The 19264-nt window shown below is 45.8% G+C and overlaps 1 protein-coding gene across 5 annotated transcripts in view; it reads right to left on the bottom strand.

The window, feature by feature from the left end:
* Window positions 1–1591: 1591 nt before the first annotated feature.
* LOC110489383 (MAGUK p55 subfamily member 6) overlaps window positions 1592–19264 on the bottom strand; it is a 56628-nt gene continuing 38955 nt past the window's right edge. For all 5 annotated transcript variants that reach the window (XM_036971056.1, XM_036971055.1, XM_036971053.1 and 2 more), the window contains 10 exons: window positions 16717–16869; window positions 13382–13534; window positions 12878–13105; window positions 10052–10183; window positions 8534–8630; window positions 5899–5967; window positions 5510–5671; window positions 4925–5127; window positions 4516–4644; window positions 1592–4279 (listed from right to left, as the gene is read on the bottom strand). In XM_036971056.1, the coding sequence (XP_036826951.1) occupies window positions 4103–4279; window positions 4516–4644; window positions 4925–5127; window positions 5510–5671; window positions 5899–5967; window positions 8534–8630; window positions 10052–10183; window positions 12878–13105; window positions 13382–13534; window positions 16717–16869 (1503 nt within the window). In that variant the 3' untranslated portion in view covers window positions 1592–4102. The remainder of the gene's footprint in view (window positions 4280–4515; window positions 4645–4924; window positions 5128–5509; window positions 5672–5898; window positions 5968–8533; window positions 8631–10051; window positions 10184–12877; window positions 13106–13381; window positions 13535–16716; window positions 16870–19264) is intronic.

Genomic DNA, 19264 nt, shown 5'->3' on the forward strand with positions numbered 1-19264 from the left:
GATGCAATCTTACTGGCAGCAATATCCTTGCCTGTGAAGCCCTTTCTGTGCAAATCAATGATGACGACACGTGTTTCCTTGCAGGTAACCATGATTGACAGAGGAAGAACAATGATTCCAAGCACCACCCTCCTTTTGAAGCTTCCAGTCTGTTATTCGAACTCAATCAGCATGACAGAATAATCTCCAGCCTTGTGCTCGTTAACACTCACACCTGTGTTAACAAGAGAATCCCTGACATGATGTCTGCTGGTCCATTTGTGGCAGGGCTGAAATGCAGTGGAAATGTTTTTATGGGATTTGCATAGCAAAGCGGGGCTTTGCAATTCATCTGATCACTCTTCATAACATTCTGGAGTATATGCAAATTGCCATCATACAAACTGAGGCAGCAGACTTTGTGAAAATTAATATTTGTCTTTCTCAAAACCTTTGGCCACGACTGTACACTCAATTAATTATGTATTTCTGGAGAAACTTATACAAAGCTGTAAGAGAATCTACTCCAGAATAGATTTTCAGAAAGTTTAATGTGTTTGGAAAGAAATTGAAAGGCGAAGTCATGTGATTGAGTCGACATACCATTTACCGTGAACGGCGTCTCCACTAAAGCAGGAGAATTGCCTTAAAATGTAAAGCTGAACTTATGCAATGTGCATTGAATAGAGCCCTCACAGTATATTACCTCTACATTTAATGTAGAAGTGTTTATAAATATTATATTCTTATTTACAATAAAAGTGACTCAAATGACACAATGCATAATTTTGTACTGAAGAATGTTTGTTTCAAATGCTTGTTTTGTTTTTCACGTTTTGTGTTTGCTTTTCATGTATTGTGCAATTGATGTGTATATAGTTACAGGTAACTGCCAAAATAAAGGAAACATCAACATAAAGTGTCTTAATATAGCATTGGTCCACCGCAATCCAGAACAGTTTCAATGTGCCTTGGCATGATTCTACAAGTGTCTGGAACTCTATTGGAGGGATGTGACACCATTCTTCCACCAGAAATGGCATCATTTGGTGTTTTGTTGATGGTGGTGGAAAACGCTGTCTCAGGCGCCACTCCAGAATCTTCCATGAGTTCAATTGGGTTGAGATCTGGTGTCTGAGACGGCCATGGCGTATGGCTTACATCGTTTTCATGCTCAACAAACCTTTCAGGCACATCTTGTGCCCTGTGGATGGGGGCATTGTCATCCCAAAATATCCAGCATTTTTATACATGACCCTAAGCATGAGGTGATGTTAATTGCTTAATTAACTCAGGAAGCACCTGCTTTAAATATGCTTTGTATCCCTGTTTCTATTATCTTGGCAGTCACCTGTCTATTGCCTCTAAGACATGAAGTCAAAGCATATTACTATTTGTGTAAGATTATACAGCTTTTTAATAATATATCAATATGTTGCATTTCATCATTTCACAGTTCTACGTAGTTGCAATGCTGCCACTAAACTATGCATTCTGTGTTTTTAATCAAATGTACTGTATATTTATGAACCATCCATTGTCTCTGAATGGTGTTAAATATGAACTAAACATAGCCATTACCCAAAACAACAAAGGACAAATACTTTCCAGATTAATTTCTGTCAATTTAATGTAACAATGTATTGCTTTAGACATGTGTTTCAAAACACAAGGTTGTTGTAGGACACCAGTTTGGACTTTGTTCAGAATGACCACAGAAAACGGTCAGAATATAGTATTTGGGTTACAGCACAGGAGGGCTTTGGTGCTTTGACACCGGAGGAGGACTGTGGGAGACACCGGAGGAGGACTGTGGGAGACACCGGAGGAGGACTGTGGGAGACACCGGAGGAGGACTGTGGGAGACACCGGAGGAGGACTGTGGGAGACACCGGAGGAGGACTGTGGGAGACACCGGAGGAGGACTGTGGGAGACACCGGAGGAGGACTGTGAGAGACACCGGAGGAGGACTGTGGGAGACACTCTGTGAGACACCGGAGGAGGACTGTGGGAGACACCGGAGGAGGACTGTGGGAGACACTCTGCGAGACACCGGAGGAGGACTGTGGGAGACACCGGAGGAGGACTGTGGGAGACACTCTGCGAGACACCGGAGGAGGACTGTGGGAGACACCGGAGGAGGACTGTGGGAGACACCGGAGGAGGACTGTGGGAGACACCGGAGGAGGACTGTGGGAGACACCGGAGGAGGACTGTGGGAGACACCGGAGGAGGACTGTGGGAGACACTCTGCGAGACACCGGAGGAGGACTGTGGGAGACACTGGAGGAGGACTGTGGGAGACACTGGAGGAGGACTGTGGGATAGTATTGTTTCGTGCCACATCAACTAATTAAAAAAACGTCAAGCACCTTACATACAGATCAGGGTAGATGGTGAATGGTAAAAACAGGATGTAGTCTGTTCAATATAGAAAACACAAAGCAATGGATCATGGGAGACAAAAAGAGTCACTAAGCTAAAAAAGATCATCATAGCCACAAAAGACAGTGAATCCTACGGTAGTAAAAGAAAAACGAAGAAACACCGTGTTTAAATGCTGATATTCAATAGTACAATGTAAAGTGTAAAGCTCTTTTCCTTTCATTCTCTTTGTAGGATGTGTGAGGGATAGATATTCAGACAAGTTCTAGACAATTCTAAAGAGGTAAATACAAACGTCAGGGGGTAGCCTAACAGTACACTGTAGGGTATTTGGAGGGGGGAGGGGTCTACGACAATCACACAAGGGGTGTCCACAGGATTTGGTCTGAGACACACTAGTTGTCATAGCAATGACATGCGCTGTAAAAAGCTTTCCTTGGCAACACTGCTCAGAGTTCTGGAATATTGCATAGTGTCTCATCTTCATTCTTGACCTGTGTTGATATAACAATAATAAATACTCTTTCTAGAGCAGTCCCCAGACAAGAAGAGAAAACATCATTCGTTCTCAGGGATACAACTACAAAAAAACTAACGTAATAACAAATCAATTAAAAAATATGGCTCAAATGTTTGGCCTTGATGTTTATTTTTTCATGTTTTTGAATTCCAGGTTGGTATGAATAGAAAGATTGTTCATAAAAAGTTACAAAATACCAAAATATATAAGAAGTCTTTCCCTTCGAGTTTCCTGAAGAAAACAGTTGCATTGTGTGCAGGAAGTAAGGAGAGAGGAGGCGGCGCTTGGTTTGGTTGGTTTCCCCCCGTCAGAGTACCACAGATTACCAACCCCCTTTCTCATGTCCTTTCCCCTACCTCGGTGGTTGAACACGCACGGGCAAGTTGACCCAGTCAGACAGTGTCCGGTTGGGGTTCAGTAGACCCAGTCAGACAGTGTCCGGTCGGGGTTCAGTTGACCCAGCCAGACAGTGTCCGGTTGGGGTTCAGTAGACCCAGTCAGACAGTGTCCGGTTGGGGTTCAGTTGACCCAGCCAGACAGTGTCCGGTCGGGGTTCAGTTGACCCAGTCAGACAGTGTCCGGTCGGGGTTCAGTTGACCCAGTCAGACAGTGTCCGGTTGGGGTTCAGTAGACCCAGCCAGACAGTGTCCGGTTGGGGTTCAGTAGACCCAGTCAGACAGTGTCCGGTTGGGGTTCAGTAGACCCAGTCAGACAGTGTCCGGTTGGGGTTCAGTTGACCCAGTCAGACAGTGTCCGGTTGGGGTTCAGTAGACCCAGCCAGACAGTGTCCGGTTGGGGTTCAGTAGACCCAGTCAGACAGTGTCCGGTTGGGGTTCAGTTGACCCAGTCAGAGTGTCCGGTTGGGGTTCAGTAGACCCAGCCAGACAGTGTCCGGTTGGGGTTCAGTAGACCCAGTCAGACAGTGTCCGGTCGGGGTTCAGTTGACCCAGTCAGACAGTGTCCGGTCGGGGTTCAGTTGACCCAGTCAGACAGTGTCCGGTCGGGGTTCAGTTGACCCAGTCAGACAGTGTCCGGTCGGGGTTCAGTTGACCCAGTCAGACAGTGTCCGGTCGGGGTTCAGTTGACCCAGTCAGACAGTGTCCGGTCGGGGTTCAGTTGACCCAGTCAGACAGTGTCCGGTCGGGGTTCAGTTGACCCAGTCAGACAGTGTCCGGTCGGGGTTCAGTAGACCCAGTCAGACCGTGTCCGGTTGGGGTTCAGTAGACCCAGTTAACGGGGACCCACTGTGGTTCGGAGCAGAGTTTGTCGACGGCAGCCTGTAGCGTCTGGAAGGCGCGGTCCAGGTTGTCGTTGGTGATGATGAGGTCGAAGTAGTGGTTGTAGGCCCTCTGGATACGAGCACTCTCATCAACAGTCTTCCTCAGATCCACATCCTGACAGAGACAGAGGGTGAGTGTGTGTCTTTGTCTCTGTGTGTGTGAACCTTACTGTGATGCAGTATGGGTAACAAGTACACTATGTGAGTGTTGTATGTTCTAGCAAGATAATGTTCCATAAAAACCTGTGTTACGCCCTGAAATCACATTACAATGGAAGGATACCAGAAAGCAACATGTGAAAATACTCTAGGAATAAGTGGCTGTGTCTATGCCCAGGAAAAGGTCCTGACCGTGAGTTGTTTGGTGGTGATTCCGGCGTCCACCGTAGCTTTGTGCATGGCCTTGAGCGTCTCAAACTCTGGTGCTGCGATGAACACCACATACGGCATGAACTCTGCAGTCTTTAGTACCTTCAGAGCCTACTGTCCAGACAGAGAGAGGGTCAGTGAACCAGCTAGAGATGACAAAGACATCCAACAGAGAGACAGACATCCACAGACAGACCGACAGACAGACAGATATCCACAGACACACACAGACAGGAAGGCAGGCTGACATCCACAGGCATGCAGACAGACAGACAGGCACATATGTACAGTATCTCATACTAGGATTCTATCTGGAATTGAAAGGTGTTGTTTTACAGTAAAACTATGTTGCACTTTTTAAATGCACTACAACGTTTGATTTGATTGTGACCTGTGGGTTGACGTCCAGGATGCAGGTTCGTCTCGTGTCCACCACCTCGTGGATGGAGTCCATCTTGGTTCCGTAGAGGTTCCCGTCGTACTCGCCGTGCTCCAGGTAACGGCCCGCCTTCACGTCCGCCTCCATCTCCGTCCGTGTTACGAACTGGTATGAGTTACCGTCCAGCTCATCGTCACGGGGACGCCGGGAGGTGACTGAGGGAGGAGCGGTGGGTGGAGGAGAGGAGCGACAAGAACAGAGAGACAATTAGAGAGAAGCGAGAGGGAGGAGAGATAAGAAAAGAGAGTTAGAGAGAAGAAAGAGGGAGGAGAGATAATAAGAGACAGATGAGAGAGAATGCACATGAATGAGTGAAGAGTGGAGCATTGGGGGAAGCTCACGAGTCAGTCTGACTTAAAACATTCAAATTAAACATTCTATTAAGTTTCTGTCTGATCTGACAGAGAGTACAGTGGTCCATTAGGTTCTGGAGGGGGAGGGGGTTCTAGCATAGAAATAGAATTAGAACAGCAATTACACCAATAATTACACCAGTAATTACACCAGTAATTACACCAGTATGGGTTGCAGACTCACAGGGGATGGTGGTTCCGTAGTGTGTTGGGTTGAGGACCACCAGTCGGTTCTTGAGGCTACGGCGGCCCACCCCCTGCGCTCCAATCAGAACCAAGGTCTTCCTCTGGAACGGGGGCATCTTGGCCACCTCCTCATAGATCTGCAACTCGTGCCTGTCAAACTCTACCCTCAGCCAATCACAGAGAGGAACACAGGAGAGTTAGCCAATCAGACAGGAGAATGTAGAGTTGTCAGTCAATAAGGGAAGGGAATGTGGACATAAACAGTAGATCAGTAAATGGGGAACTACACAAGTCAGGAAGTAAAAGAGTGAGCCCCAGCACAAACAACCAGTGACAAGAATGAGCCATGACAGATTTAGCCAATGAGAGAAGGGTATGAATTCTTACCTGCGTTCCTGGCTGTTAGGTACATCATTTTCTTCTTTTTCTTTCCAGTTATTGTACCACACAAGATCCCTGTTGACACGTCAGTACACATTAATACACATTAATACACATTAATACACATCAGTACACATCAACACACATCAACGCACATCATTACATATTAATACACATCAGTACACATTAGTACACATCAACACACATCAGTACACATCAGTACACATCAACACACAGCATTACATATTAATACACATCATTACATATTAATACACATCATTACATATTAATACACATCATTACATATTAATACACATCATTACATATTAATACACATCAACACACATCAACACACATCATTACATATTAATACACATCATTACATATTAATACACATCAACACACATCAACACACATCATTACATATTAATACACATCAATACACATCAGTACACATCAATACACATCAATACACATCAGTACACATCAATACACATCAGTACACATCAGTACACATTAATACACATCAGTACACATCAACACACATCAACACACATCAACACACATCAACACACATCAACACACATCAACACACATCAACACACATCAATACACATCAATACATATGAAAACACATCAATACACATCAACACGCACCAATGCATGTCAACACACGTCAACACACATGAACACACGTCAATAGACATCAATACACACATCAATACACACATCAATACAAGTGGAAGCAAGTCTTCCTTATCTGTCTTTGCATCTGAAGGCCACAAGGGGGCAGGCTCAACCCATTCTAAGGTAACAATCTATTAAATCATTATGACTTCATTGGCTGGCCTCACAGTTTAAAGACAAACTAAACTATTTCAAGTAAGTGCTCTCCACTGTCATGGATGTGTCATGGAAAAGGTCCTATCAGAGTTGCTCAGAGCATGAGCCAGTCAGCTCAGTTCAAATCAAATTATATTCATCACATGCACTGAATACAACAGGTGTAGACTTCACCGTAAAATGTTTATTTACGAGCCCTTTCCCAACAATGCAGAATTAAAAAGTAAGAACAATTTGAAACACATTTCTAAATAAACATGTAGGTAGGGGTGAAGGTAAAGTGACCAGTCAATCACAATAGATAATAAACAGAGTAGCTGCAGCGTATGTGAAGAGTGTGAAAGTGTATGAAAGTGTGTATACGGGTGTGTGGTGTCAATATGCGTGTGTGTGTGTGTGTGTGTGTGTGTGGTCAATATGCATGTGTGTGTGTGTATGTGTGTGTGGTGTCAATATGCATGTGTGTGTGTGTGTGTGTGGTGTCAATATGCATGTGTGTGTGTGTGTGTGTGGTGTCAATATGCATGTGTGTGTGTGTGTGTGTGGTGTCAATATGCATGTGTGTGTGTGTGTGTGTGTGTGTGTGTGTGTGTGTGTGTGTGTGTGTGTGTAGGATGCAAATTTCAGTTTGAAAAAGCTAGCCTTTGCTTTCCCAACTGACTGTGTGTATTGGGTCCTGACTTCCCTGAAAAGTTGCATATCGCGGGGACTATTCGATGCTAGTGCAGTACACCACAGGGTGTTTTTGTGCTGGTCAAGGGCAGTCACATCTGGAGTGAAACAAGGGCTATATCTGTTCTTAGTTCTAACATTTTTGAAAGGGGCATGATGGTTTGTGTGTGTGTGTGTGTGTGTGTGTGTGTGTGTGTGTGTGTGTGTGTGTGTGTGTGTGTGTAAATATGTTGGAGTATCAGAGTAAGTATGTGTGAGTGTGCGGGTCGAGTCCAGTGAGTGTGCGGGTCGAGTCCAGTGAGTGTGCGGGTCGAGTCCAGTGAGTGTGCGGGTCGAGTCCAGTGAGTGTGCGGGTCGAGTCCAGTGAGTGTGCGGGTCGAGTCCAGTGAGTGTGCGGGTCGAGTCCAGTGAGTGTGCGGGTCGAGTCCAGTGAGTGTGCGGGTCGAGTCCAGTGAGTGTGCGGGTCGAGTCCAGTGAGTGTGCGGGTCGAGTCCAGTGAGTGTGCGGGTCGAGTAGAGTGAGTGTGCGGGTGGAGTCCAGTGAGTGTGCGGGTCGAGTCCAGTGAGTGTGCGGGTCGAGTCCAGTGAGTGTGCGGGTCGAGTCCAGTGAGTGTGCGGGTCGAGTCCAGTGAGTGTGCGGGTCGAGTCCAGTGAGTGTGCGGGTCGAGTCCAGTGAGTGTGCGGGTCGAGTCCAGTGAGTGTGCGGGTCGAGTCCAGTGAGTGTGCGGGTCGAGTCCAGTGAGTGTGCGGGTAGAGTCCAGTGAGTGTGCGGGTAGAGTCCAGTGAGTGTGCGGGTAGAGTCCAGTGAGTGTGCGGGTAGAGTCCAGTGAGTGTGCGGGTAGAGTCCAGTGAGTGTGCGGGTAGAGTCCAGTGAGTGTGCGGGTAGAGTCCAGTGAGTGTGCGGGTAGAGTCCAGTGAGTGTGCGGGTAGAGTCCAGTGAGTGTGCGGGTAGAGTCCAGTGAGTGTGCGGGTCGAGTCCAGTGAGTGTGCGGGTCGAGTCCAGTGAGTGTGCGGGTCGAGTCCAGTGAGTGTGCGGGTCGAGTCCAGTCAATGACTTGGGTGGCTGGAGTCGTTGACAGTTTAACGCATCTTGCTGAAATGGAGCAAAGAGGCAAAGTAAAGCCTACCTGAGCCGTCAAAGTCTCGTGGGACGAAGGCTTTCCTCTTCTCCTCCAGAAACTGACTGGGGATCAGTCCAGTGGCTCCACCAACCACATGACATGCCTAATACAGGACAGAGCACATCAGATGACAGAACCAGCCTCACTCAACCAGTAGAAATCAGTATACGACCTGTAGAAATCAGTATACGACCAGTAGAAACCAGTATACGACCAGTAGAAACCAGTATACGACCAGTAGAAACCAGTATACGACCAGTAGAAACCAGTATACGACCAGTAGAAACCAGTATACGACCAGTAGAAACCAGTATACGACCAGTAGAAACCAGTATACGACCAGTAGAAACCAGTATACGAACAGAAGAAACCAGTATACGACCAGTAGAAACCAGTATACGACCAGTAGAAACCAGTATACGACCAGTAGAAACCAGTATACGACCAGTAGAAACCAGTATACGACCAGTAGAAACCAGTATACGACCAGTAGAAACCAGTATACAAACAGAAGAAACCAGTATACGACCAGTAGAAACCAGTATACGACCAGTAGAAACCAGTATACGACCAGTAGAAATTAGTATACGACCAGTAGAAATCAGTATACGACCAGTAGAAACCAGTATACGACCAGTAGAAACCAGTATACGACCAGTAGAAACCAGTATACGGCCAGTAGAAACCAGTATACGGCCAGTAGAAACCAGTATACGGCCAGTAGAAACCAGTATACGGCCAGTAGAAACCAGTATACGACCAGTAGAAACCAGTATACGACCAGTAGAAACCAGTATACGACCAGTAGAAACCAGTATACGACCAGTAGAAACCAGTACACGACCAGTAGAAACCAGTACACGACTAGTAGAAATCAGTACACGGCCAGTAGAAATCAGTACACGGCCAGTAGAAATCAGTATACGGCCAGTAGAAATCAGTATACGGCCAGTAGAAATCCGTATACGACCAGTAGAAACCCGTATACGACCAGTAGAAACCAGTATACGACCAGTAGAAACTAGTATACGGCCAGTAGAAACCAGTATACGGCCAGTAGAAATTAGTATACAACCAGTAAAACCAGGGAGCCGCTGGTTCAAAAACCCGAGTCGACAAGGTGAAAAATCTGTCCATGTGCCCTTGAGCAAGGCACTTAACACTTATTTGCTTCAGGGGCCCGGTACTTCTATGGCTGACCCTGTAAAACAACACCTATCATACATCTATGGCTGACCCTGTAAAACAACACATATCACTGCACCTATCCAGTGTGTGACAATAAAACATCGTATTTACTATTTATAGAAACCAATACAAAACCTGTAGACAGTAGTAACATATTTAAAACCAGTAGAGACCAGTACAAACCAGCAGAGTACAGTGAACAACCAGTAGACAACATTAAAAAATAGTACATAAAAACAGTTGTTGTTTTTGAGGATGTGGTCTGTAAATGTGTGGTGTGGATGTATAAAATCTAGTGGAGGAGAATGTCCTCTTGAAACACGTCATCATTATCACCTGCCACCAGTTGGGGTCCTCTCTGTTGACAATCTGAAGGAGGTCCCCCCTCTTGAAGCCAATCCCCGCCTCTCGACACGGGATCAGATGGTCATTGGCTGGATCGTAGTCAAAGTGTGGTTGCACGTACACCTGAGAAAAGGGAGGTATGATGGTAAACAATGGTGCTTCTACAAACAACCTAAAACTATATGAAGTCAATCTGAGTCTCTCTATTTACAACAGCTAGGTAGATAATGTTGGTGTAATGATTTGCATTTTGAAATGTTAGAGATTAGACTGAAGTTTTGGTTTAAAACAGAATTAAAGGGCAACTGAATGCAAAAAAAAATACTTCTCAGGTTGAAAATGGCCAATGTGGCATAGATAGTAGTCAGAAACATTTATTCTAGTGCCAAAACATACTAAAAAGTGTAAGAAAATTTGGGTCAGTACATTCCAAAGTCAGTATATTCCAAAACTGAGTTGTGTGAGATTTGTGTAATTGAGGTAGTCAAGACTTAGCCCACTGGGTACAGACATCAATTCAACGCCTATTCCACAAGGTGGAAACCACGTTGATTCAACCAGTGTGTACCCAGTGGGAGCTACATGAGGGTTGGGTTTGGATTCCCATCATGCCCACTTGCCCACTAACTTGGGATTGTAATAGATAAAGTGGCAAAACAAAACGGCACAGAAGCACACAGTGACTTGAGAAGCTGATTTAGCTAACGTAGCCTGCTGGCTCAATGTGCCCGTTAGCTAGCTTCATTGACAAACACATAGATGGAACTTTAGCTAGCGAGTGATTTGGGGCACTGATAAACAGTGTGTAACTTGTGCATGATTTACAATAGATTTACAATAGTTTGACGGTGCTTATCATGAAGTTGTATACCTGTTATCAGAAATCAGTCATGAGAGCAGTCAGCAGCAGCTGACCCAATAGTGTCTGCAGTGCACACAGACTAGTTTTCATGCAAATGTTTTAACTACTGCACCAAACTAGTTAGCTGTAAAACTGCTTGTCTAAGACCTCCTCGGCAAAAACTGTACAATTTATTAGATGACTTGATTTATTTGAGATGAATTCTGACTATTTTAAGGAAGCAGTAGTGGCTTTGTTGTTGCTATGGTGACTTAAGGGGGACAAATATTTTTTTTCCTTCATCAATCTACACACAATACCCCATAATGTCAAAGTGAAAACAGGTTTTTAGATTTTTTTTTTACAAATGTATTCACACTTAAAAAACAGAAATACCTTATTTACATAAAGATTCAGACCCTTTGCTATGAGACTCGAAATTGATCAGCCTTGAGATGTTTCTACAACTTGATTGGAGTCCAACCGTTTTTAAATTCAATTGATTGGACATGATTTGGAAAGGCACACACCTGTCTATATATGGTCCCACAGTTGGCAGGGCATGTCAGAGCAAAAACTAAGCCAAGAATTGAAGGAATTGTCCGTAGAGCTCTGAGACAGGATTGTGTCGAGGCACAGATCTGGGGAAGTGTACCAAAACATTTCTGCAGCGTTGAAGGTCCCCAAGAACACAGTGGCTTCCATCATTCTTAAATGGAAGAAGTTTGGAACCAAAAAGACTCTTCCTAGAGCTGACTGTCCGGCCAAACTGACCAATCAGGAGAGAAGGGCCGAGGTGACCTAGAACCCAATGGTCACTCTGACAGAGCTCCAGAGTTCCTCTGCGGAGATGGGAGAACTTTCCAGAAGGACAACCATCTCTGCAGCACTCCACCAATCAGGGATTTATAGTAAAGTGGCCAGACGGAAGCCACTCCTCAGTAAAAGGCACATGACAGCCCGCTTGGAGTTTACAAAAGGCACCTTAAGGACTCTCAGACCACGAGAAACAAGATTCTCTGGTCTGATGAAACCAAGATTGAAATCTTTGGCCTGAATGCCAAGCGTCACTTCTGGAGGAAACCTGGCACCATCCCTACGGTGAAGCATGGTGGTGGCAGCATCATGCTGTGGGGATGTCTTTCAGTGGCAGAGACTGGGAGACTAATCAGGATCGAGGGAAAGATGAACTGAGCAAAGTACAGAGGGATCCTTGATGAAAACCTGCTCCTCCTGCACCTTCCAACAGAACAACGACCCTAAGCACACAGCCAAGACAACGCAGGAGTAGCTTCGGGACAAGTCTCTGAATGTCCTTTAGTGGCCCAGCCAGAGCCTGGACTTGAACCCTATCAAACATCTCTGGAGAGACCTGAAAATAGCTGTTTAGGGACGATCCCCATCCAACCTGACAGAGCTTGAGAGGGTCTGCAGAGAAGAATGGGAGAAACCCCCCAAATACAGGTGTGCCAAGCTTGTAGTGTCATACCCAAGAAGACTCGAGGCTGATTCCAGATTCCAGAGCAGGGCATTCTGGGACTGCCCCAAGACTACCAGCAGCCCCTCCCCACCACACAACATCTGCTGCAGCAGCAGGGGGGGGGGGTTTACTGAGAGAGACAGAGACAGAGAGAAAGACAGAGCGAGGGAGAAAGAGAGAGAGAGGCCGAGAGAGAGACAGAGAGAGAGAGGGTGAGGGAGAAAGAGAGAGACAGACAGAGAGGGAGAGGGAGAAAGAGAGAGACAGAGACAGAGAGGGAGAGGGAAAAAGAAAGAGAGAGAGAGAGAGAGAAAAAGACAGAGAAAGAGAAAGAGAGAGAGACAGAGAGAGAGAAAGACAGAGAGAGAAGAGAGAAAGAGACACAGAGAGAGAGAGAGAGAGAGAGAGAGAGAAAGAAAGATGGAGAGAGAGAGAAAAAGACAGAGAGAGAGAGAGAGAGAGAGATGTTTGCATCCATGTGTGTGTGTTTGTGTACCTGTGGTGGGGCAGGTGCATCTCTATAACTAGGCAGTATCTTCAGAGTGATTCCTCCGCTGCAGTCCTTCAGCATCTCCTGCAGCTCAGTGGGGTTGTTCCCTACGTCCCGCCCATTCACTTCCTTTATGATGTCACCCACGTGTAGCAGACCCTGCCTGTCAATCATTCCTCCGTGGAGGATCCTAGCGATGACCAGCTCCTCCTTCTCCACTCTGAACGTCACTCCCTGAGAGAGGGAAGGAACGGAAGGTCAATAAAATCATATTACAGAGATGCAGAAACACACACAAACATGCTCCCACGCACACGCACAAACAACCTAATATGTGCACATACACACTCCCCCTCTGACTCCCTCTGACTCCCTCTGACTCCCTCTGACTCCCTCTGACTCCCTCTGACTCCCTCTGACTCCCTCTGTCTCCCTCGGCCTCCCTCGGCCTCCCTCGGCCTCCCTCTGTCTCCCTCTGTCTCCCTCTGTCTCCCTCTGTCTCCCTCTCACCAGTGGTTCTCCAGCCTTCTTCCGGATGCCGATCATGCGTACAGCGTCGGCCTGCATCAGAGCACTGTTCACCAGCGCCTCATTGGACAGCTCTGCTGGGGGCACAGCCTCATAGCACTTAGAGGCTACCATGTCGTGGGCCTCCAGGAGGGACTGAGAGAGAGAGAGAGAGAGAGAGAGAGAGAGAGAGAGGATGAGGAAGACGTGTAGAAGGAGAAGGGAAGATGGGAGGGAAGAAAAACATTGAGGTTATAAATTGTGTTCGTTGTCTTGAGCTGCAAATTGGAATTTGTGTTTTAAATCATGAACACCAGTCCCTTTCTGATGTAAAAAAATATATATTAGGCTCCACCAAAATAAATGTCCCACATACAATTACAGGGATGGAACCATTTATCTTAAACCCCAAACCCTCCCTCACTCCTTCGCAGTTCTCTTCCCTCCTTGGAGAAGCTGGCAGGAGGTGTGTGTGTAAGGGCTGACAAAGGGGAGAAACACAGCCTAGTTTAAAGGGGAGAAACACAGCCTAGTTTAAAGGGGAGAAACACAGCCTAGTTTAAAGGTGAGAAACACAGCCTAGTTTAAAGGTGAGAAACACAGCCTAGTTTAAAGGGGAGAAACACAGCCTAGTTTAAAGGGGAGAAACACAGCCTAGTTTAAAGTGGAGAAACACAGCCTAGTTTAAAGGGAATAGAAACACAGCCTAGTTTAAAGGGGAGAAACACAGCCTAGTTTAAAGGTGAGAAACACAGCCTAGTTTAAAGGGGAGAAACACAGCCTAGTTTAAAGGGAATAGAAACACAGCCTAGTTTAAAGGGGAGAAACACAGCCTAGTTTAAAGGGGAGAAACACAGCCTAGTTTAAAGGGGAGAAACACAGCCTAGTTTAAAGGGGAGAAACACAGCCTAGTTTAAAGGGAATAGAAACACAGCCTAGTTTAAAGGGGAGAAACACAGCCTAGTTTAAAGTGGAGAAACACAGCCTAGTTTAAAGGGGAAATAAAACACAGCCTAGTTTAAAGGGGAGAAACACAGCCTAGTTTAAAGGGGAAATAAAACACAGCCTAGTTTAAAGGGGAGAAACACAGCCTAGTTTAAAGGGGAAATAAAACACAGCCTAGTTTAAAGGGAATAGAAACACAGCCTAGTTTAAAGGGGAGAAACACAGCCTAGTTTAAAGGGGAGAAACACAGCCTAGTTTAAAGGGGAGAAACACAGCCTAGTTTAAAGGGGAGAAACACAGCCTAGTTTAAAGGGGAGAAACACAGCCTAGTTTAAAGGGGAGAAACACAGCCTAGTTTAAAGGGGAGAAACACAGCCTAGTTTAAAGGGGAGAAACACAGCCTAGTTTAAAGGGGAGAAACACAGCCTAGTTTAAAGGGGAGAAACACAGCCTAGTTTAAAGGGGAGAAACACAGCCTAGTTTAAAGGGGAGAAACACAGCCTAGTTTAAAGGGGAAATAAAACACAGCCTAGTTTAAAGGGAATAGAAACACAGCCTAGTTTAAAGGGGAGAAACACAGCCTAGTTTAAAGGGGAGAGCAACACAGCCTAGTTTAAAGGGGAGAAACACAGCCTAGTTTAAAGGGGAGAAACACAGCCTAGTTTAAAGGGGAGAAACACAGCCTAGTTTAAAGGGGAGAAAAACAGCCTAGTTTAAAGGGGAGAAACACAGCCTAGTTTAAAGGGGAGAAACACAGCCTAGTTTAAAGGGGAGAGAAACACAGCCTAGTTTAAAGGGGAGAAACACAGCCTAGTTTAAAGGGAATAGAAACACAGCCTAGTTTAAAGTGGAGAAACACAGCCTAGTTTAAAGGGGAGAAACACAGGCTAGTTTAAAGGGGAGAAACACAGCCTAGTTTAAAGGGAATAGAAACACAGCCTAGTTTAAAGGGGAGAAACACAGCCTAGTTTAAAGGGGAGAAACACATTCTAGTTTAAAGGGGAGAGAAACACAGCCTAGTTTAAAGGGGAGAGAAACACAGCCTAGTTTAGAGGGGAGAAACACAGCCTAGTTTAAAGGGGAGAAACACAGCCTAGTTTAAAGGGAATAGAAACACAGCCTAGTTTAAAGGGGAGAAACACAGCCTAGTTTAAAGTGGAGAAACACAGCCTAGTTTAAAGGTGAGAAACACAGCCTAGTTTAGAGGGGAGAAACACAGCCTAGTTTAAAGGGGAGAAACACAGCCTAGTTTAGAGGGGAGAAACACAGCCTAGTTTAAAGGGGAGAAATACAGCCTAGTTTAAAGGGAATAGAAACACAGCCTAGTTTAAAGGGGAGAAACACAGCCTAGTTTAAAGTGGAGAAACACAGCCTAGTTTAAAGGTGAGAAACACAGCCTAGTTTAGAGGGGAGAAACACAGCCTAGTTTAAAGGGGAGAAACACAGCCTAGTTTAAAGGGGAGAAACACAGCCTAGTTTAAAGTGGAGAAACACAGCCTAGTTTAAAGGGGAGAAACACAGCCTAGTTTAAAGGGGAGAAACACAGCCTAGTTTAAAGTGGAGAAACACAGCCTAGTTTAAAGTGGAGAAACACAGCCTAGTTTAAAGGGGAGAAACACAGCCTAGTTTAAAGGGGAGAAACACAGCCTAGTTTAAAGTGGAGAAACACAGCCTAGTTTAAAGTGGAGAAACACAGCCTAGTTTAAAGGGGAGAAACACAGCCTAGTTTAAAGGGGAGAAACACAGCCTAGTTTAAAGGAGAGAAACACAGCCTAGTTTAAAGGGGAGAAACACAGCCTAGTTTAAAGGGGAGAAACAGCCTAGTTTAAAGTGGAGTCTGTCTCTCTCTCTCCTCTCTCTTCTCTCTTCTCTCTTTCTCATATCAAGGTCTTATCTCTGAGCTGACAGCATGCATGCTTCTGATTGGTGCAGAGATATTCCATTCTCAAATATATAAATCGTATTGGTTCACACTCTGAAAATCCCTCTAAGTCCTCTGACAGGTCGATGGATAGAGGTCAGTATTCCAAGGGAGGGGTTTGATCCTAAACCATTTCCCCTTTCATAACAAGAGTTGAGATGCATGTGCATGTACAGTATAGAAGTGTTGCTGTACCGATATAGAACCATCAACATTGAATAACACCATAACATTTTCTGCTCATCTTTTGCCCAATCCTAAATCCTAAATTGTCCCCATATGAGAACCCTTTTGGTTCCAGGTCGAACCCTATTGGGTTCAAGGTAAAACCCTTTCCCCCAAAGAGCTCTCCTATGGGGACAGTCAAATAACCTTTTTGGAACCCTTTCTTCTAAGAATGTAGCCAATGCTTTCAGAATCACAAGAATTAGCATCAACTACAACCTTTAACTTTAGTGACTGTGTTCCTTACCTGGAAGTGGGGCTCCTGGAGGATTCGGGAGAGTTCCGCTGCTCTGTCGTCGCGGACGCTGAGGGCGGTGATGTCGCCCAGGATGTCTGTGACCAGCTCCACGTTGTTGTCCTGCACCGCCTCCAGCCTCACGTCCTCCAATCGCTCGTGGGCCTGCGGGGATCAGAGGCTAAAGGTTATAGAGGTCATATGGACATGAGAGGAAGTGGTTCACTGGTTGATAGATAGTGTTCTAACCATTGATGTGGTTGGTCAGTAAGTTGTGTTGTTGAGTGAGGGTTCTGTGGTGGTATTCTGGTGAGGAAGTCCCCCCCCCCCCCCCCACTTGTACAGCCAACTATTTGGGGGCAGGAGTTCACTCCAGTGGTCAGAGTATCTGTCACCAGGGGGGTCAGTCTGTGACGAACAGAGAACTCCAGGGGCACCTCACACAGGCAGCCCTATGACCCTCATCCCCCTGCCCAGGCTGTGACGGTCACCAACAGGCCCTTGGCTGCCTGGGATTGGGAAAGCTGCAGGCATTCCTCTTCATGACATCATCCTGTCTAGCAGTGACTAACCCACCCATGTGAATATGTCAGATGTAGCAGTGACTAACCCACCCATGTGAATATGTCAGATGTAGCAGTGACTAACCCACCCATGTGAATATGTCAGATGTAGCAGTGACTAACCCACCCATGTGAATATGTCAGATGTAGCAGTGACTAACCCACCCATGTGAATATGTCAGATGTAGCAGTGACTAACCCACCCATGTGAATATGTCAGATGTAGCAGTGACTAACCCACCCATGTGAATATGTCAGATGTAGCAGTGACTAACCCACCCATGTGAATATGTCAGATGTAGCAGTGACTAACCCACCCATGTGAATATGTCAGATGTAGCAGTGACTAACCCACCCATGTGAATATGTCAGATGTAGCAGTGACTAACCCACCCATGTGAATATGTCAGATGTAGCAGTGAGTAACCCACCCATGTGAATATGTCAGATGTAGCAGTGACTAACCCACCCATGTGAATATGTCAGATGTAGCAGTGACTAACCCACCCGTGTGAATATGTCAGATGTAGCAGTGACTAACCCACCCGTGTGAATATGTCAGATGTAGCAGTGACTAACCCACCCATGTGAACATGTCAGATGTAGCAGTGACTAACCCACCCATGTGAATATGTCAGATGTAGCAGTGACTAACCCACCCATGTGAATATGTCAGATGTAGCAGTGACTAACCCACCCATGTGAATATGTCAGATGTAGCAGTGACTAACCCACCCATGTGAATATGTCAGATGTAGCAGTGACTAACCCACCCATGTGAATATGTCAGATGTAGCAGTGACTAACCCACCCATGTGAATATGTCAGATGTAGCAGTGACTAACCCACCCGTGTGAATATGTCAGATGTAGCAGTGACTAACCCACCCGTGTGAATATGTCAGATGTAGCAGTGACTAACCCACCCGTGTGAATATGTCAGATGTAGCAGTGACTAACCCACCCATGTGAATATGTCAGATGTAGCAGTGACTAACCCACCCATGTGAATATGTCAGATGTAGCAGTGACTAACCCACCCGTGTGAATATGTCAGATGTAGCAGTGACTAACCCACCCATGTGAACATGTCAGATGTAGCAGTGACTAACGCACCCATGTGAATATGTCAGATGTAGCAGTGACTAACCCACCCATGTGAATATGTCAGATGTAGCAGTGACTAACCCACCCATGTGAATATGTCAGATGTAGCAGTGACTAACCCACCCATGTGAATATGTCAGATGTAGCAGTGACTAACCCACCCATGTGAATATGTCAGATGTAGCAGTGACTAACCCACCCATGTGAATATGTCAGATGTAGCAGTGACTAACCCACCCATGTGAATATGTCAGATGTAGCAGTGACTAACCCACCCATGTGAATATGTCAGATGTAGCAGTGACTAACCCACCCATGTGAATATGTCAGATGTAGCAGTGACTAACCCACCCATGTGAATATGTCAGATGTAGCAGTGACTAACCCACCCATGTGAATATGTCAGATGTAGCAGTGACTAACCCACCCATGTGAACATGTCAGATGTAGCAGTGACTAACCCACCCATGTGAATATGTCAGATGTAGCAGTGACTAACCCACCCATGTGAATATGTTAGATGTAGCAGTGACTAACCCACCCATGTGAATATGTCAGATGTAGCAGTGACTAACCCACCCATGTGAATATGTCAGATGTAGCAGTGACTAACCCACCCATGTGAATATGTCAGATGTAGCAGTGACTAACCCACCCGTGTGAATATGTCAGATCATGGGTTACAGCCCGTGTCAATCTCAACCCACAGAGGGGTGGGTCTGGGGGTCTTCGCTCCTCCCTTCTACTTGATTTATGAATTAAGATCACAAATTAAGGAAAAAATTCAAATCTGCAGACACTTGTCCTTCCATGGCATGAGTTTGACCCCCCTAGCTTAGAGTGAGCGCGTGTGTGTGTGTGTGTGTGTGTGACTTGTGTCATTGTGATCAA

This window comes from Oncorhynchus mykiss, chromosome 32 (genome assembly GCF_013265735.2).
Source record: "Oncorhynchus mykiss isolate Arlee chromosome 32, USDA_OmykA_1.1, whole genome shotgun sequence".
Lineage (NCBI taxonomy): Eukaryota > Metazoa > Chordata > Actinopteri > Salmoniformes > Salmonidae > Oncorhynchus > Oncorhynchus mykiss.